General features: G+C 44.1%; 1 protein-coding gene and 1 long non-coding RNA gene across 2 annotated transcripts; both read right to left on the reverse strand.

Moving 5' to 3' along the window:
- Window positions 1–585, reverse strand: LOC131891929 (uncharacterized). Its single transcript, XR_009374496.1, has 3 exons — window positions 489–585; window positions 99–394; window positions 1–34 (listed from the first exon to the last, which is right to left on the reverse strand). It is a non-coding gene; the product is annotated as an uncharacterized LOC131891929 (long non-coding RNA).
- Window positions 586–10,923: 10,338 nt separating this feature from the next.
- Window positions 10,924–13,823, reverse strand: LOC131891701 (uncharacterized). Its single transcript, XM_059241326.1, has 2 exons — window positions 13,355–13,823; window positions 10,924–12,867 (listed from the first exon to the last, which is right to left on the reverse strand). The coding sequence occupies exons 1-2, from the start codon at window positions 13,452–13,454 to the stop codon at window positions 11,006–11,008; spliced, it is 1,962 nt and encodes a 653-aa protein (XP_059097309.1). The 5' UTR covers window positions 13,455–13,823; the 3' UTR covers window positions 10,924–11,005.
- Between the last annotated feature and the right edge of the window lie 1,773 nt (window positions 13,824–15,596).

The following is a 15,596-nucleotide window of genomic DNA, read 5'->3' on the forward strand; positions in this document are numbered from 1 at the left end:
ACATTTTTGACTTCAGAAGCATTTTCGTCGTAACCTATGAAGTGAATGCACTGGTTTATGGTAATTCATATCGTTTTTGCATGAAAAAGGATACTTACTCTCCAAGTTGCAGGACTTTTTAATGCGATGAACATCGGCGTAAGTGACAGGTTTGCTATCCTTGTTCATATCATTACTTGACAAATATTTGTCAATAACAACATCTGAACGAATCCCGGATTTGAGGAGCTCCATAGTTTCATTTTTCATCACTTTTGAGAGGCGTATGTTCTTTCGTTCAAAGGCATGTGAATGCTTAAGGCAACCATAAACAAGAACTTGTTGTTTAGCATTGTCACACCAATCTGATTGGTGATCATTGCACAAACACATCATCTTAAGGTTGAATGTGATCCTAAAGCAAAAAAAGATTTACCTCGGATACGTATTAACTTTGTGAAGGGATGTTTAATGTTTCGCAAATAATTGGTTGAATGTATTAAACGTACTTGGCAGGGCAATTGCAATTTTTTTTCGTGTTTTTGGTGCCGGGTCGTTTGCTCTGGATATTTTGGGTACAAATGCAGCAGACCCGGTAGGTGCCTGCGATGCCTTTGGAACCGTTGACGGCAGTGAACGAAAATATCGGTCCAATTCATTCTTTGTTCGCCATTCAAGAGCATCGTCCATGGTATTGAATTGAAGTCGAATTGGTTCATGCTCATGTTCAAAGGAACAAACCCCGCCCTAAAAATATTTAGTTTTTCTTTAATATGTAATAATATGTAAGGGTAAGGACGTCGATTGAAATAGCTTTCTACGAATTCCCATTTAAATTCGGAATTCATGAAGGCTTATGCCATTTACAAGAACCTGATTATTGCGATTGATTCTGATTAGTATTTCAAAAATAGTTCAAACACTATTTTTGGACAAGTTTCCTTTACTTTTGCATGTGTCGATAAACAATTCGCATTCGCGTGAAAAACAATGGATTGACAATGGCCATGAAATTTGGTTGCTTCATTTCTGAATTAAAAATGCATTTGAAGCTTGGCCTTTTTGATGAAAGCGGAATACGTAGCATTTCAATGAGATGTATGAAAGATTTGCTTCGGAAGAACATACAATCCATGCCTTTTTGTTCATTGCTTATATGTTTGCCTATGTATGTTGGGAATCGATCATTGGCACATATTCATCGGAATGCACAATTAAAAATTGCTATTCCTGTAAACTAGGTACAAAATGACTGATTGTGGCTTATTTCAGAACGGGGAGTACTTGGACAATTGATAATGAATCGACCAATACCTTAGCATGTCATTCCAAGACGCCACGAAAACAAGCCGCATGGCCTATGGCGATCATAGGACCATCCAATTCAAGTTTATATACTACAAAACGGTCCTGAAATGTATAATCATACATGTATTACATGGTTTACAAACCAAATTAATTTTCTTTACATAACCGATTACGCCTTTTTACCATCTTACCAGTTTGACATTTCTTTAATTTAAAAGCACAAAAGCTTCTGTTGTAATTATAAAATACATACGTAGCTCTTTAATCACGGGCGACAGCCAAAACCAAATTATGTAAAAGCTACCATATTTCAATTTGGGCATCCTAAGCCATAAACGAATAATTGATCCAGTGTACGTAAGGCAAATGAGCGAGGGAAACTGCCTTCAAGAGGCGTGCAATCAATCAAACAATACAGTATCTTTGGTCATAAATTATGAATTGACCTCTTAAACAGGATTGTACTAAAACACGCACTTGCTGATGATTGTTCTTGTTCTTGTTGGATGCTGTTGACATGTGTTCATCCGGCGATGAGCTCGACAAAATGATCGGCATAAAAATTTTTCGCATTGTCAATGAAATCTCTCTCTCGGAACTGTCGCTAGCTTCGCCGACGGCGAGGCTGGGGAAGATCCTGACAACTTGGGTGGGGCCGAGGAATCGGCACTTTTCTTCAAACTATCTTGGGGTGGGTCATCAAGGTACTGGACTGTCCTTGGTTCACGGGCACTGTTTTGTCCATTTCAAGGGATTGTCCGGATAAACAGGCTCTGTGCGTGGTGGCTTGCACGTGGTGCTTCGACAAAACTTGAATGTTCAAAGATGACAGGGCGAAGGAACACGCAACATTTGGTAAAGGGGTGCACGCAACCTCGGCGGATTCTCTGTAGATTAAATTGGTTTAGAGATTCAGCGGCCTCACGTCACAAAATTCGAGCAAAATGTAAACAAGGTCTGTCATTGGTTGAAAGTGCGGGTAAGCAAAGTCGAAGGAGCAATAGGAGCAATCCCTATCAAAGTAAAAGGGCGGGAAATTCAAACTGATCAAAAATCGTCATTTTTACATCATAATCTGGGCTAGAGGGAAAAACACCTTCAGACCAGTACCTAAATCTCAAGCTAATGTCGGCAAATCCCTCATGTACTGTAAACTTGATGATGGCCGAATGCAAAAAAAAACTGCAAATTGCCCCTAAGCCAGATTTTACAAGAGATTGCCGCTCTTTTCATTGAATGATCATTTATCAAACAAAAAATAGTGGCTTAAGATTAATACATAAGGGAATGTTTTACCTAGCATGACTTCACTAAAGAATTGGGCAAAAAACAAAATTAGTTCGCCCTTGGAAAATGATGAAATTTTCGAAGCTGCCGACCTCCAATTGGTAGATGTGATGGCCTGCTTTGTTGCAAGATGACCCTAGTATCTGCTACGACATGCATTTTCAAGTTTGGTTCACAAAAATAAATGATGTTCTTACAAATGATGACCGGTTACCTCAACCCAGAACTAGACCAATGACCAACTAAGCCAGTACAAAAGCTAAACACAAGCTTAGTGCATTGCTGATGACAACATAAATGTCGTCTAATTAGTCTTCTAACAATCGGTCAATGATATTTTTGTCCTCATATATAAAGCTACATGTCAATTGAGGGCTTTGACTTACCTCGTTGAGAAAAATGAATAAAAGATAATTGTCATATCCAATGCTAACTAATATTTTATTCCTCAATATCATTTATTCACTAAGCAAAATACACTCCGATACGAGAGGAATATATTCAACGCGTTTGAGTTAAGCAGGGGATCATAGATTGTAAAACCAAAAGCCACTAGACTGAACTACTTTGGCCATTGGGGCTTTGCGTGTAGCAAATCGGGTTTATCAACACACCTGAAGGTGGCGCCTCGATAGCTTTTATTAAGTGACGCTTGGTGTCCAAAATACTGAATGAGGACGAAACTTCAATCCCTATGAAATGAAATTCTTTTCATGATGAAGTTGATCCCCAATGTTGTCATTAACTAAGACGCACATTTGCAAATATAGAACAAATTCTAAATTTTCTTGGAAAAACGTGCGAAAGATAAAGTTTTGTGATCCACCCATGAAAATTGGTTTCAGGCCAACCAGACTGTTTTCTTGATCGCCACTGCTAGCACTGGTTTCATGACGGAACATTGGGTCACGTCATTTATGGAAGAAACAAGGAAGGTGTTTAAGGAGTTTTTCCGCGACAGGAGTTTTTCCAGACCCGGATAAGGTAACATCTCTTTGACAAGCCGTCCCTCCTGCAAAAAGGTACGAGCTAACGTCCTTCTTGTCTATGGTGAGGGCCAGGCAGGATTTTGTTTCCTCCCTGGCCAGTTGCAATGCGGCATTGCGAGAGCTAACCAAGTGGTACCCACACTTCAATCAAATATATTGCCCCAAATGTAATTTATTAAAATTACAAATACTGAGTTTAAATACAATTAATAACAACTAAGGTCTGGCAGTTTCATAGAGGATATCAAAATATATAATGAAGAGCCAACAAAATTTGCTTCCAATTTGGGTGAAATAAGTGAATGAAAATTCTAGCTTTTTAATGGTTTGAGGCAAGCGACTTTGTTATTTGAGTAGAATACCAAAAAGGGAATAAAAATAGAAGTGTTTCCTTATGATTTCTGAGCTAGAAAATGCTAAATGTGTTGGGGTATTTCCCAGCGTACTTGATAGGGCATATTCAACACCGTGTACAATGGCAAGAAACTCTCCTAAAATGTTGATTCATTTTATCAATTAAAGAGGGACTTCGTTTCTTTGCTAATGTTGAATGGACATGTTACGTAAACATTGAATATTGAAGAATAACCAATGAACCGATGGAAACTTCAGGTTAAAACTCAGCTCTACTCAAGGCCGACTTTGTCTGTTGCTGGGAAAAAATGAACGGTCTTGAGGCTCGTGGACCCCCCATCCGATCCAAACGTGGAAAAGAAGTAAGGTTAATGGTGTGCGGCTTGTTGAGGTGGTCATCGATTTAAGATGAAAAGGCGTCAATGAGGAAATATATTCAAAGGTTAGGTGATTCCATTTTTAACTTACCGACGAGAGATAAAATAGTGTCACAGAGGCGTTCAGGCACTCTTATGCTGCTTGGAGTAGCTTGAGCCGTTACATGTATTTTTCCCTTTTTTTAGCACGATCATGGCCTTATCATGCATGTAATAGCTTAGAATCAAAGAATGAACTCTTTGGCGCACGCTTCATTCCAAAAAATATCAATTACTCACCCATGAGCCAAATATCTGCTTTTTGCTCGCACATTTTGCAAGACATTTTCCTCGAGTTATAAGTCCAGACAGATAATCATTCTGCCACCTCTTCCAGATATCACTGACCAGGTTTTGAACCCTTTCGAAAGTTCCCTTGAGGGTGCTTGCTTCATAAACGGCCGGAGGTAGTGTCGAATTGGGTCTTTGAATAAGAAAACAATTTGGGGTTAAAGGTGTAAGATCCTTTTGCTTGCTTGATGTGTAAGCGAGTGGTCTGTCATTCAGGGAACCTGTCACTTTAGCAAGCACGGTCCGTAGTTCAGTTTCTGTCAAGAGTCACTTGATCTTCGCTCGATCCAGACTTCGATAGATTGCTCTCTTCGCCGACTTGATTGATGCTTCATGCACGTTCCCATGATGAGGAACTGCTGGGGGTTGAAACTTTTATTGGATTTCCCTCACCACTAGTTTATCTTCGAACTCAGAACCAACCCACATTTTGTCCATTGTTGGTTTCATCACCTTTTCGGCACCATTGGTGACATTATTAGAATAAATCAGCTTCGGTTGTCCACAAAGGGCAACTGAATGTTCGAAGCACGTTCTAGAAGTAGAAAGTGGAGAGGCTAGGGCACAATTCCAAAAGTACCGCTCTTGTTACCATACATGTGAATATCACTCCCCTCCATTTGGCGGTCTTGTTTTTTGAGATCTGAAGTTCCATTGGTCCAAAGAAATCCACACTGGTTTGAAGAAAGGAGGAGCAGATTGTCATCGCCAATGTGGGAGATCGGCCATGATTTGCGTCATGGGCTGGGCGCTCTGTAATGAGCATTCTCGGGTCACTTTTTTCACCAATTCTCGTCCCTTGATTATCCAATAATTTCTGGCAAATCCTTGAAAACACGCAGTGAATCCAGCATGGTGTGCTTGTTCGTGAAAATGCTGAACGATGAGGTTTGACAATTGTCACGATCACCCCCAATCTATTAGTGTACCTAATACCTTCGAATGATCTAAGTTTCGATTATTAATTACCAGAGAGAAATAAGTCGCGTTTACGCTTATGATAATGGCTCTCCCGAATGCCTAACCGGAAACGGAAGTTTGTTCTTTATTTCGAACAGCATACAATTGCATAGGAAAGGAGGTCTGTGATTGGTTGGTTTGGGATTCTCCTCATAGATTGCGACGGTTCTGTTAGATATATCCAGTATCATAGATAGACTGAACTCTCGGTTTCGACATTCCCCCCCAAGAAAAGGCAAGGGCTTTTCTTTTACAGGATTGTGACGTTCAGTCTGCGCTACGGGTTGGGCGTTCCTTGTGGTCGTGGGACATTCGGGCATTTCGAAAGCCCATGGTCAAGTTCTCGAAGTTTAATTTGATCATCTCAGGGTATTAAAGGGAAGAAGAGTTCACCTTTACCCCTTGACTCATGGGTCGAGCTAGGCTTCCGGTTTTTTTTCTTTCTGGTTTTTAAGACGGAAGTGCATAAAGGTTGGCTTTTAGCGGATTAGATGATGCTAGATGATGCCGTCCCGGATGTCGTCATGGAGGTTGTAAGGCTCCTGGAGCGACTGTCGAAGAAGGTCGTAAATCTTCTTGACTCCTATACATAGCTCTATCGTGATTAGTGGACTGTATTGTACTTTTTAAGGTTTTATTATGAATGGATTTCAGGTGCACCTGTTTTCTTCCAAGGGGTTGTCCTGTTTGATACGTTAACTTTTATTATCTTTCCCCGTTGGGTATTTTTCCTTCCGATAAGTCTCTATAGAAACCTATACGCCGTCTCTTTTTTCTCAATGTTCTTGAGGACAAAACTGATGGATCCAAATCAGTAAGATCATCCTCTGGAAATTGGGAAACAGGGTTTGCACTCACGACGCTTGCTCCCCTTGGGTCTGTCTCACTTTCTTCTTCACCCATTTTTTGGCAGGGTCGGCTTTGACGAGGAGGTTGGAACACCTCACCCAGTAGGCCTCCCGAGTCAGGGTCTGTCTGCATCCCATCTTGGCTTCCAGCACGTCCAATCCGTGAGGAAGAATCCAGATTGACTTTCTCTGTGCAATGAGGTTCCAGCAATGCCACCTGCTTAGATGTTCTCTCTACAATGTTGCCATTGGATTTGCGGATTCTCAATGCAGTGACGACGCCGTCCTGGTTCTTTTGGACGCTTACCACTCTAGCCAGGTACCATGAGTTCTTTTCCATCGTTTCTGGCTTGAGTATAACCACATCCCCCGGACTAAGATCTGAAACAGTTTTGCCAGGCCACTTTTTGTCAATACTGAGGTCTGACAAATACTGCTTTAACCATCTGGCCCAAAAGTGGTTCATTACGCGCTTTCTTCTCAACCATAAATCGGCGTAGTTCATTTTTTCCAAGGTTACCGCTCCTGGAGTAACGAATTCATTCATTTGCTTCCCATAGACCAAGAGATTTGGGGTTATTCTTGTCCACTCTGTTGGATCTTGATTTGTAACCCCCAAAGGTCGGTCGTTGATGATGCAAGTCAGTTCACCCAACAGAATTTGTACCTCTTTGAGCGGAAGGAGTTCTTTTTGAAGGGCTATCCTCAATTGTCGCTTAACCAACCCGACCATTCGTTCAGTCACTCCATTAGTCCATGGGGCCTCTGGAGTACTTTATTTCCACTCAATGGATGCTTTGGCCTGATGGATAGCGGTCATGACTTGTTTGAAATCGACGTTGGCCAACAATTCCTTGAAATGGGCATCCGCTGCTTTGAAGTATCGGGCGTTATCGGAGTACATGATTTTCGGTTTTCCGCACATACTCATGAATTGGCGAAACGCATTGATGAAGTCTTTTGTGGAGCACGACTCTACAACTTGAAGATGGATTGACCTGGTATGGAGGCATGTGAACAAGACAACCCACACTTTGAAAGTTTTGGGATGTGGGCAAGGCCTCCATAGATACTGGGTACCCTTTGTGACTTGAACTGACGTCCTTGAGTCAACTACGCACACATGCTTGCATATCATTGGACCCATGTAGTCAACGCCGACATTGTCCCAAGGGTTAGGGTTGTCAATCCTGATAGTTGGCAGTGGTGACATTTTGGGAGAAGCATATTTAATAAAACGGCAACGTGGAGTTTTGCACTTTCGGACAATCTGTTTGACATAGTTAAAACTGCCCAGAACCCAGAACTTTTGTCTTAATAGTTCAAAGGTTTGCCGTTGGCTTGTATGCATTTTTGAATGATGCAAATGCAAGATCAGCTTCTCTGAGACCAATCCTTTGGGCAAGATAATGGGATTAATGAAGTCGCGGGATACGGATGATGCCAAGTGAAGCCTTGTTTGAAGTCGTATAACGTTATCTACTTTGTCCCAGAACACGGGGAGGTCCTTTAGGACCGATCCCTTGGCGAGCTTCCGATCTTGTTGCAAACATTCCATTTCCTTGCTCAATGACTTTCCCTGTTCGTTCTTAGCCAAGATCGTCTCCGCCCAATTCCATTCTTGAGGCAAGCCCAATGGAGATTCATTTTCCTTCTGCGTTTTGGCCCTTTTTCTTTGAGCTAACCTTTTTATTCTAACAAGAACGTTGATGATCTTTTTCCAACAGGCACATCGCTCCACGAGACCGTCAATGAAGCTAAGGTTTTCATTCTCGTGATTTGGTACCATTTGCTGTTCGCCATTATCCAGTTCGTTCTTGCGGATAGCTTTCTGTTGAATCAAGAACAGGTGGGCCTCCGATATGTCTTCCACGTTTCGTAGCTTCGAGGTCGTATTCTTCTCGTCCATGGACCAGTTTTCTTCTTCGGCAGATAAGGTTCTTGGCTGTGTCGGCCATTCTGATTTTTCTTGTGCAAGAAAACTTGGACCCTTGGTCCAGAATTCAAATTGCTTTTCGAGCTCGACAAGTGTACACCCTCTGCTTGGAAGATCGGCAGGGTTCAGCTTTCCAGGGCAGAATTGTATCGCTGATCCTTGCGTGTTGTCTAAAATCTTTGACACTCGTCTTTCTTCCCATATTTTGCAATGGCCTTTGCCACGTTGGATTCTCTGGAGATTCAGTAACGAATCCGTGAAATAGATGGTATTTTCATTGTTTACCTGTCCTTTCAGGGATTTTTGAAGATACTGTCCCATGTTGGTCGCCATCCAGAGTCCTACTAATTCTGCTCTTGCAATTGTGAGAGCGTCCTTGCTTTCAGCACCTTTTCGGAGATTTTTCGGCATGAGAGAGCTCTTGGAGAACAGCAACTGAGCTTCCCTGCTCCCCTTGCCGAGAGTCGTTACTGCATATGCGGCAACACCCATTCCTTGTGTACTGGCATCGCTGAAAATGGCCACGAACGCAATTGGACCCTTCATCCAACGCTGAAATGAAAGACGCTTTAGGAGAGGTATTTCCCGCACCCACTCCTTGAACCGCGTGACAGCCAACTGTGCAATAGGGTCCAGAACTTCTTGCCCTTGATTATTGACTTTGGTCCTTTGTAAGAGATTTTCGTCCCACTTGGTTTTATTCAGCCACATCATTGGGAGAATGACTTTAAACCGCATAATGAAAGGCGATACATAACCTTGCGTGTCAAACACTTGGCTTGCCAAAGAAACCACTAGCCGTCGCGTGATAATTTCGGTGTCGTCACGAAAGTTGATGAATTTATTCTCCAGATCAAAATGAAAGTGGTCTGACTGATAGTTCAATAACAATCCCAAAAGCGAGATTGTCTCGACTCTTTCTACACGGCTTTGATCAATGGCTTTTTCGATAGAACGATCGTTAGCAGTGACTTTGTGACCATAGAACCCACCACTTGCCAAGATAAGGAGAATCTGCTGAACAAGTTGAGCAGTTTCACAAGCTGAGTCCGCCACTATTAGAATATCGTCCATGTATGTCTTCTCCAGAATGATACTAACAGCGTTTGGATAGCGTTTGGCCCACATCCGTGCTGTTTCTTTTAAACACCACATGGCTTGAAATGGGCTACAAACACACCCAAAAGGCAAGCGAGTGAAGCGATACATTCTAGGCTCCGACTGACCAGGTGGGGCCCAAAAATACCTCAACATATCCCTGTCAGATTCCTTTTCCAAACGCACTGACAAAAACATCTTCCTTACATCAATTGTGGCAATAAACCTTTTTGTCTTTGAGTGCAAGATCAAAGCCATAATTTGGGGAAGCATGTTTGGTCCCGCCCACAATAAGATGTTAAGAGTTTTCGTTTTGTCTGTCTGATCTGGGAGGGAGGCATTTGTCACGATTCGGCATTTAGTTGTTGTTTTGTGCGGACGAATAACTGGGTGACTTGTCATGACGTATGTTGGGTGATCTGCCCGATGATAAAGGTTTGAGGGGACCAACTCAGAGAAACCTTCTCTGTGGAACTCTTCGTATGCCTCCGTGACCAATGTCACATGCTCGGGCCGAATTTTGCTCATCACCTTTCTCCACATGGCCATGGCACGAGCTGTGTTGTCTGTCATAACTCGTGACCTGGGATCGGGATGCTTCCAAGGCAGGCACACGGTCCAAAATTTGCCCTCCTTGTGATACTTGGACGTCAATTGTTGGTGCACTTCGGCTTGTATTTCTGACGCCGTTTTGTTGGGGATATCGGATTCATTAGCCAATATCCCAATGTTTTCTCCCGACCAGAATTGACCAAAATCGAAATTCTCTGTCGAGTCTGTGTAAACTCGTTCTAGATCAAATGTCATGTAATCCGATTCTTTAAATGCCATGACCGTTTGATTTTGATTTCCAATAGAGATCGCTCCACGTAACATCCATCCTAGCTTGGTTAGTTTGGCTGAGGGGCCTTCCAACGCCGGAGAGACCCGTTGCTCTCCCAGCATCAATTGGGAGTAGTACGGCTCAGATACCAATACTTGAATGGGTCGTCTCCCAACTTGGGGATACACCTCCGTGAAACGGATGTCTTTGAGATGTTTCAACTGCCGAGGATCGATAGGAATCGGTTGGAGAGGCTCTCCAATGGAATCAATGGTTGTGCCGTGAATGGGCATGGATATATAGGACTTATTGAGACTCATCAAGCCGAATGTGACCGTTTTTTGTCGGGTTTGTTGGGTTTTATTGCCCGCTACATTCATTACTAGCATCGTAGGGGTTCCTTTTAGTTGCAGTTTATTTGCTACACCTTTCTCCACCAAACTTAGGTTTGACCCCGAGTCGTTCAAAGCTCTGATTTTCAGGAACTGCATTGTGTTCAAGTTTATTATGTAACATATGATTGTCCCCGTCAGACCGCTAAACGTCCTTGGCTTTGTAAGACCTGTCATATTCGGAAAAGAAAGGGGATAATTCAGGCCAAAATCCGAAGCCGACAATTTGAGACATTGTTGCTTTATATTTTCAAATATTTCTTTATTAGGAACACTTAATAACGTAGTTATATCCTTTGTTGGCGGTTTTTGGCTCGATGCATCCTATTTCTTTCCCTCCTTGTTGTCTTTGCGAGGAACTTTCCGAACCTTCCGGTTTTTGACTTCTTCCTGGAGGGTCTGAATCTTCTGGTTCAGGTCCCGGACCTGCTTGCTCAAGGCATGCTCGGAGGGCAGATCCCGAGGTCGCTTGTTGGCCCGAGGTCGATAGTCTGATGTCTGAGGTGGTCTGATCGAGGAACCAGTTATGGGACCCGTGCGTAGTTGGTTGAAGGGGCATATGGCCCCGAAGTGGTCTGACCGCTGGCCTTTGCTCTCACAGATAGAACAGATAATGGTGCACCGATGTCCCGGCTCAAAAGATGAGAGACATCGGGAGCAACGTTGGACCTTCTTGCAAGCAAAAAACCAATCGCGGGAGGTCATCCCCAAAGCTCGAGGGCATGTCGTCATGGGTTGGTTCCGATCCCTGGTGCAGATGAAGCACTGCCCGTCACCCAGAGTCCGAGTTTGAACGGCGAAATTAGCGCCGGTGGAAACGGATTCTGTTGGGTCTGGGCCCAAAACAGGGATGGGTTGGGCGAGGGGGACGGCGTGCAAATCAAGCCATGGCTCGAATTGGGCATAACATTCAACCATCCCCGCTTTCCACTCCGGGAGGGGATTTCCGCCTTTGGACGCCGCCTCTGCTTTCGCCTTGTACTCCTGTCTCTTCTGAATCTTGAATTTATTCCATTGCGCTTGAGCCTCTGTCGGTAAGGAGGAGACAAATGTCCACAAGAGCCCAAAATCGTTCATGTCGACCTCTTCTCGCTCAAACACATCCCGCATGTTCCTCAAGGCTTTAAATGACTGCTTGATGGCATCAGTCTGGTCCGCAAGGTTGTCTCTTGGGGCGGTACCGCTGGCAATGTACGAACCCGCCAGGCTAATAGGGTCAGCAAACTTTTCTTTGAGGTCATTCATAGCGGCGGCATACGAATTGTCAGACTCGCAGGAATATCGTGATACCATTAGGAGCGCCGGGCCGGCCAGACAATCTTTCAACTTGAGAAAAAGGCTTGTTTGGTTAAACCCGCGCAATGTCTTCATTTCTTTGACTAAGTTACTCCAGGAGCTGTTCCAATTGGAGAATTGGAGAAGGACGTTAGGCTCCTTCAGATCCCCTCTGAACTTAGAGATGAACTTGGCCGCGTCAAATAATACCATCGTGTTACAATTTGGGTTTGGTTGACGACCAGGCTCCTCGGAAGGATAATCCGGGACCAATTCCTCTAATTCTGGTCGCAACGACCTCTCGTAGTCCATTATGGCTCCCAATCGAGACAACTCGGCCAATATTTCAGAATAGGCCGAGTCAATGGGATCAACGCCCGGCTTATACCACACCCCCGTGGCCTCTTGAAACTTGCGCTCAACAAGAGGAAGCCGAGTAGCCTCGATCTCAGCCAAGATTCGCTTAGCTTGGAACCATTCCAATCGGGCTGAGACGTCGTCAATAGTTTTGGATTGGAGTTGGTCGATGATGGCTTTGAACTGAGTGAGGTTTTGGCGGATAACATTTAACTCGAGATCTGCGAGCCTTTCCGCTCGTTGGCGACGAGGAATCAAATCGGCCGTTTGTTGGAGCTTGGCGGAGACCATGGCTTGCAGTTGCCCCGGGGAGGCTCCCGCATTTTCCAACTGAATGGCCTCTTTAAAAAGAGGCTCCAGGATTTGTAATTCCGCGCGAATCCCCGCCATTTCCATCGTAGCTTGGCCGGCAGCGACGGAGTAGACTTCGTTTATGAGGTCGTCGCGGAACCTCCGAGTACCGTCCTCCGACTGATCAGCTAGCGCGGCGTTCTCCATATCGCGGTGCGTTTCCGCATCAGGGTTGATTGACATTTTTACTTCAGGTTTGCAGTCTGAAAGAATATCCAAAAGAAGCCCAATATAGTCTCTAGTGGGGTCTGTTTTCAAATGGAAATCCTCCGATGGACTGGTGCCAGGAAACGCCCTTCCGATTTGAAACGGTCTAGTGCTAATTGAGGCGACCCTTATCGCCTATAAGCCTTTAGAACCGTTCAAAATGAAAGCTCAGCGCTCCTGACAAGAGTTCTTGCCCTTAGCAATCTCATGGGTTACAACCAGAGAACAAAAACCCTGAATTTGTAAGAGCTTATGGGTTTGCACGTTTCGGTTCAGGCCCGCCCGACGGATTACCTTCTGCTCTAACGTGCAACTTTACCCAAGCATGAAACTATATCCAAAAATATCGGGCACATCCGAACAGAGAGGGGAAAATCATGTGGGTGTGGCACTAAATCCGGCTCGAAGGACCATGTCACGATCACCCCCAATCTATTAGTGTACCTAATACCTTCGAATGATCTAAGTTTCGATTATAATTACCAGAGAGAAATAAGTCGCGTGTACGCTTATGATAATGGCTCTCCCGAATGCCTAACCGGAAACGGAAGTTGTCTTTATTTCGAACAGCATACAATTGCATAGGAAAGGAGGTCTGTGATTGGTTGGTTTGGGATTCTCCTCATAGATTGCGACGGTTCTGTTAGATATATCCAGTATCATAGATAGACTGAACTCTCGGTTTCGACAACAATGAATTTGTCGGCTTGAGGATGACTGGATGACGAGCATCAAAAGGCAAGTTCGATTTCGATTTCCCAATTCTTCCTCCGATGCGCAACACACCCTCGTTGTCAAGGAATGGGGTCAGAGACAGCAAATGTGAATTCCTGCTTACTGCCTTTGTGTGAACTATCGACTGAATGTCCGCACAAAAAACTTGGCTTTGAACCATTCTCACAATCATCATAATAGCTTTCTCATAATCAATTTCATCTAAGCTTGGCATTTGCTTCGTTTCCCTGCTCCTTCGGCCTTCGGAGCCAATGAGAAATACGGGCCAACAGACGGATACATTTCTTGAAGGTTGACTTGGTAAGATCGAAGCCTATCTCTTCCTTGTCTTGAAGCTGAACCGGAAACGTGGAGAATTCCCATCTCGGCCTGATCTCCTGGGAGATGATCTCCACGTCAATGTCTTTTGGCCCATCACATTCCTGTTCATACAAGAATTCGGGTCCCCATATCCATCGTTCACTTATTTCGTGGCCAGATGGTTCCATGGCGGATCTTGTGGCGACATCATGCGGTTTAGTGAGAGTTTGAATTTCTCCTACTCTATTGGCCACGTAAGGTTTGTCGAATGATGAAGTTGCTCTTACCCACTGACGAACACAAGTTGAATCAGTCCAAAACACTCGAGCCACCATCTTGAGTCGAATCGCCAAAACAATGAAGTTCAAGGCTCATCTTGTCACGTGGGAATGGACAAATGCATCTTGGGAACTTGATTTCTCCAACGCCTTGAACTCTGGAACACCAATCGGCCCACCATCTCACTTCCTCAGTCCAACGAGAGCTCAATCTCACGTCTTTGTGACAAGCTTGACTTTTCTGCTGAATATCCTCGTCCCCACCAAGTCCTGTAGCTCCTGCTCACATGATTATGAGCTCATGCTCGGATGGAGTTAACATGTTCTATGATGTTGCATAATAAAGTATTCCGATTTACACAAAGCTTCATGAAAGACGCTTTATTGGTGACCCCGAACTTGTTCTTACCGGTTGTTAAGATTTCCACGCAGCATGGCTGAACCAAAAACTGAGTCGCCTCAGGGCTCATTAGAAGCCTCGTCTATTTCCGCTGTGGCTATCAAGCTTCCTTCGTTTTGGACTGCTCAACCCAAAATATGGTTCGCTCAAGCTGAATCCCAATTCATTCTTAGAGGCATTTCGTCAGAGGAGACTCGTTATCATCACGTGCTCGCTGCCCTGGATCAGGACTCTGCGAAACGAGTTGTCGACATCATCGACGACATCTCGGCAGACAACAAGTATCGTCTACTCAAAAATCGTCTTCTCTCAACTTTCACGTTGTCGCCCTACCGAATGTCTCAAAGGCTTTTGAATATGGCACCCGTAGGAGATCGCAATCCTTCTGAATTAATGGATGATATGTTGGCTTTGGTGAGTGAACGTCATGGCCCCTGCACGCTTTTTCTCACTATTTTTGTGGACTTGATGCCTCCGGATGTGAGATCTCATCTCTTACCCATCATGGAATCTAGTTCACCCCGCGACCTAGCTCTTCTTGCAGACCAGTTAGTTTCCGCCGAACAGCAAGCGATTTCTGTCATTCGCAAGAAATCTACAGATGCGAGAACAGATGGCTCAATTCCTAAGGGTTGGTGCCGTCTTCATCAAAGGTGGGGGAAAAAGGCGTATTATTGTGAGCCACCATGTACCTACAGTTCATCTCACCTTCGTCAATTGAACACCCTACAGGGAAACTTCGAAGACGGCCATCAATAAATGTTATTGGTGGTCGTCTCCTATATGTTATGAATAAACTCAATAACACCACTTATCTTATTGATTCCGGCGCCCAAGTTAGCGTCCTTCCCGTCTCTCGAAGTCTTCGCAATTCCCCTGCTTCGCCGCTATTTGCCGCTGCTAATGGCTCGACTATTTCTTCCTTTGGAACCAAAACTTGTAATGTTCATTTGGGCAATCATGTTTATAACTGGACATTCTACGTTACAAACCTCGATCAGGCTATTTTGGG

The sequence above is a fragment of the Tigriopus californicus genome, chromosome 12, assembly GCF_007210705.1.
Source record: "Tigriopus californicus strain San Diego chromosome 12, Tcal_SD_v2.1, whole genome shotgun sequence".
In the NCBI taxonomy this organism is placed as follows: Eukaryota; Metazoa; Arthropoda; class Copepoda; order Harpacticoida; family Harpacticidae; genus Tigriopus; species Tigriopus californicus.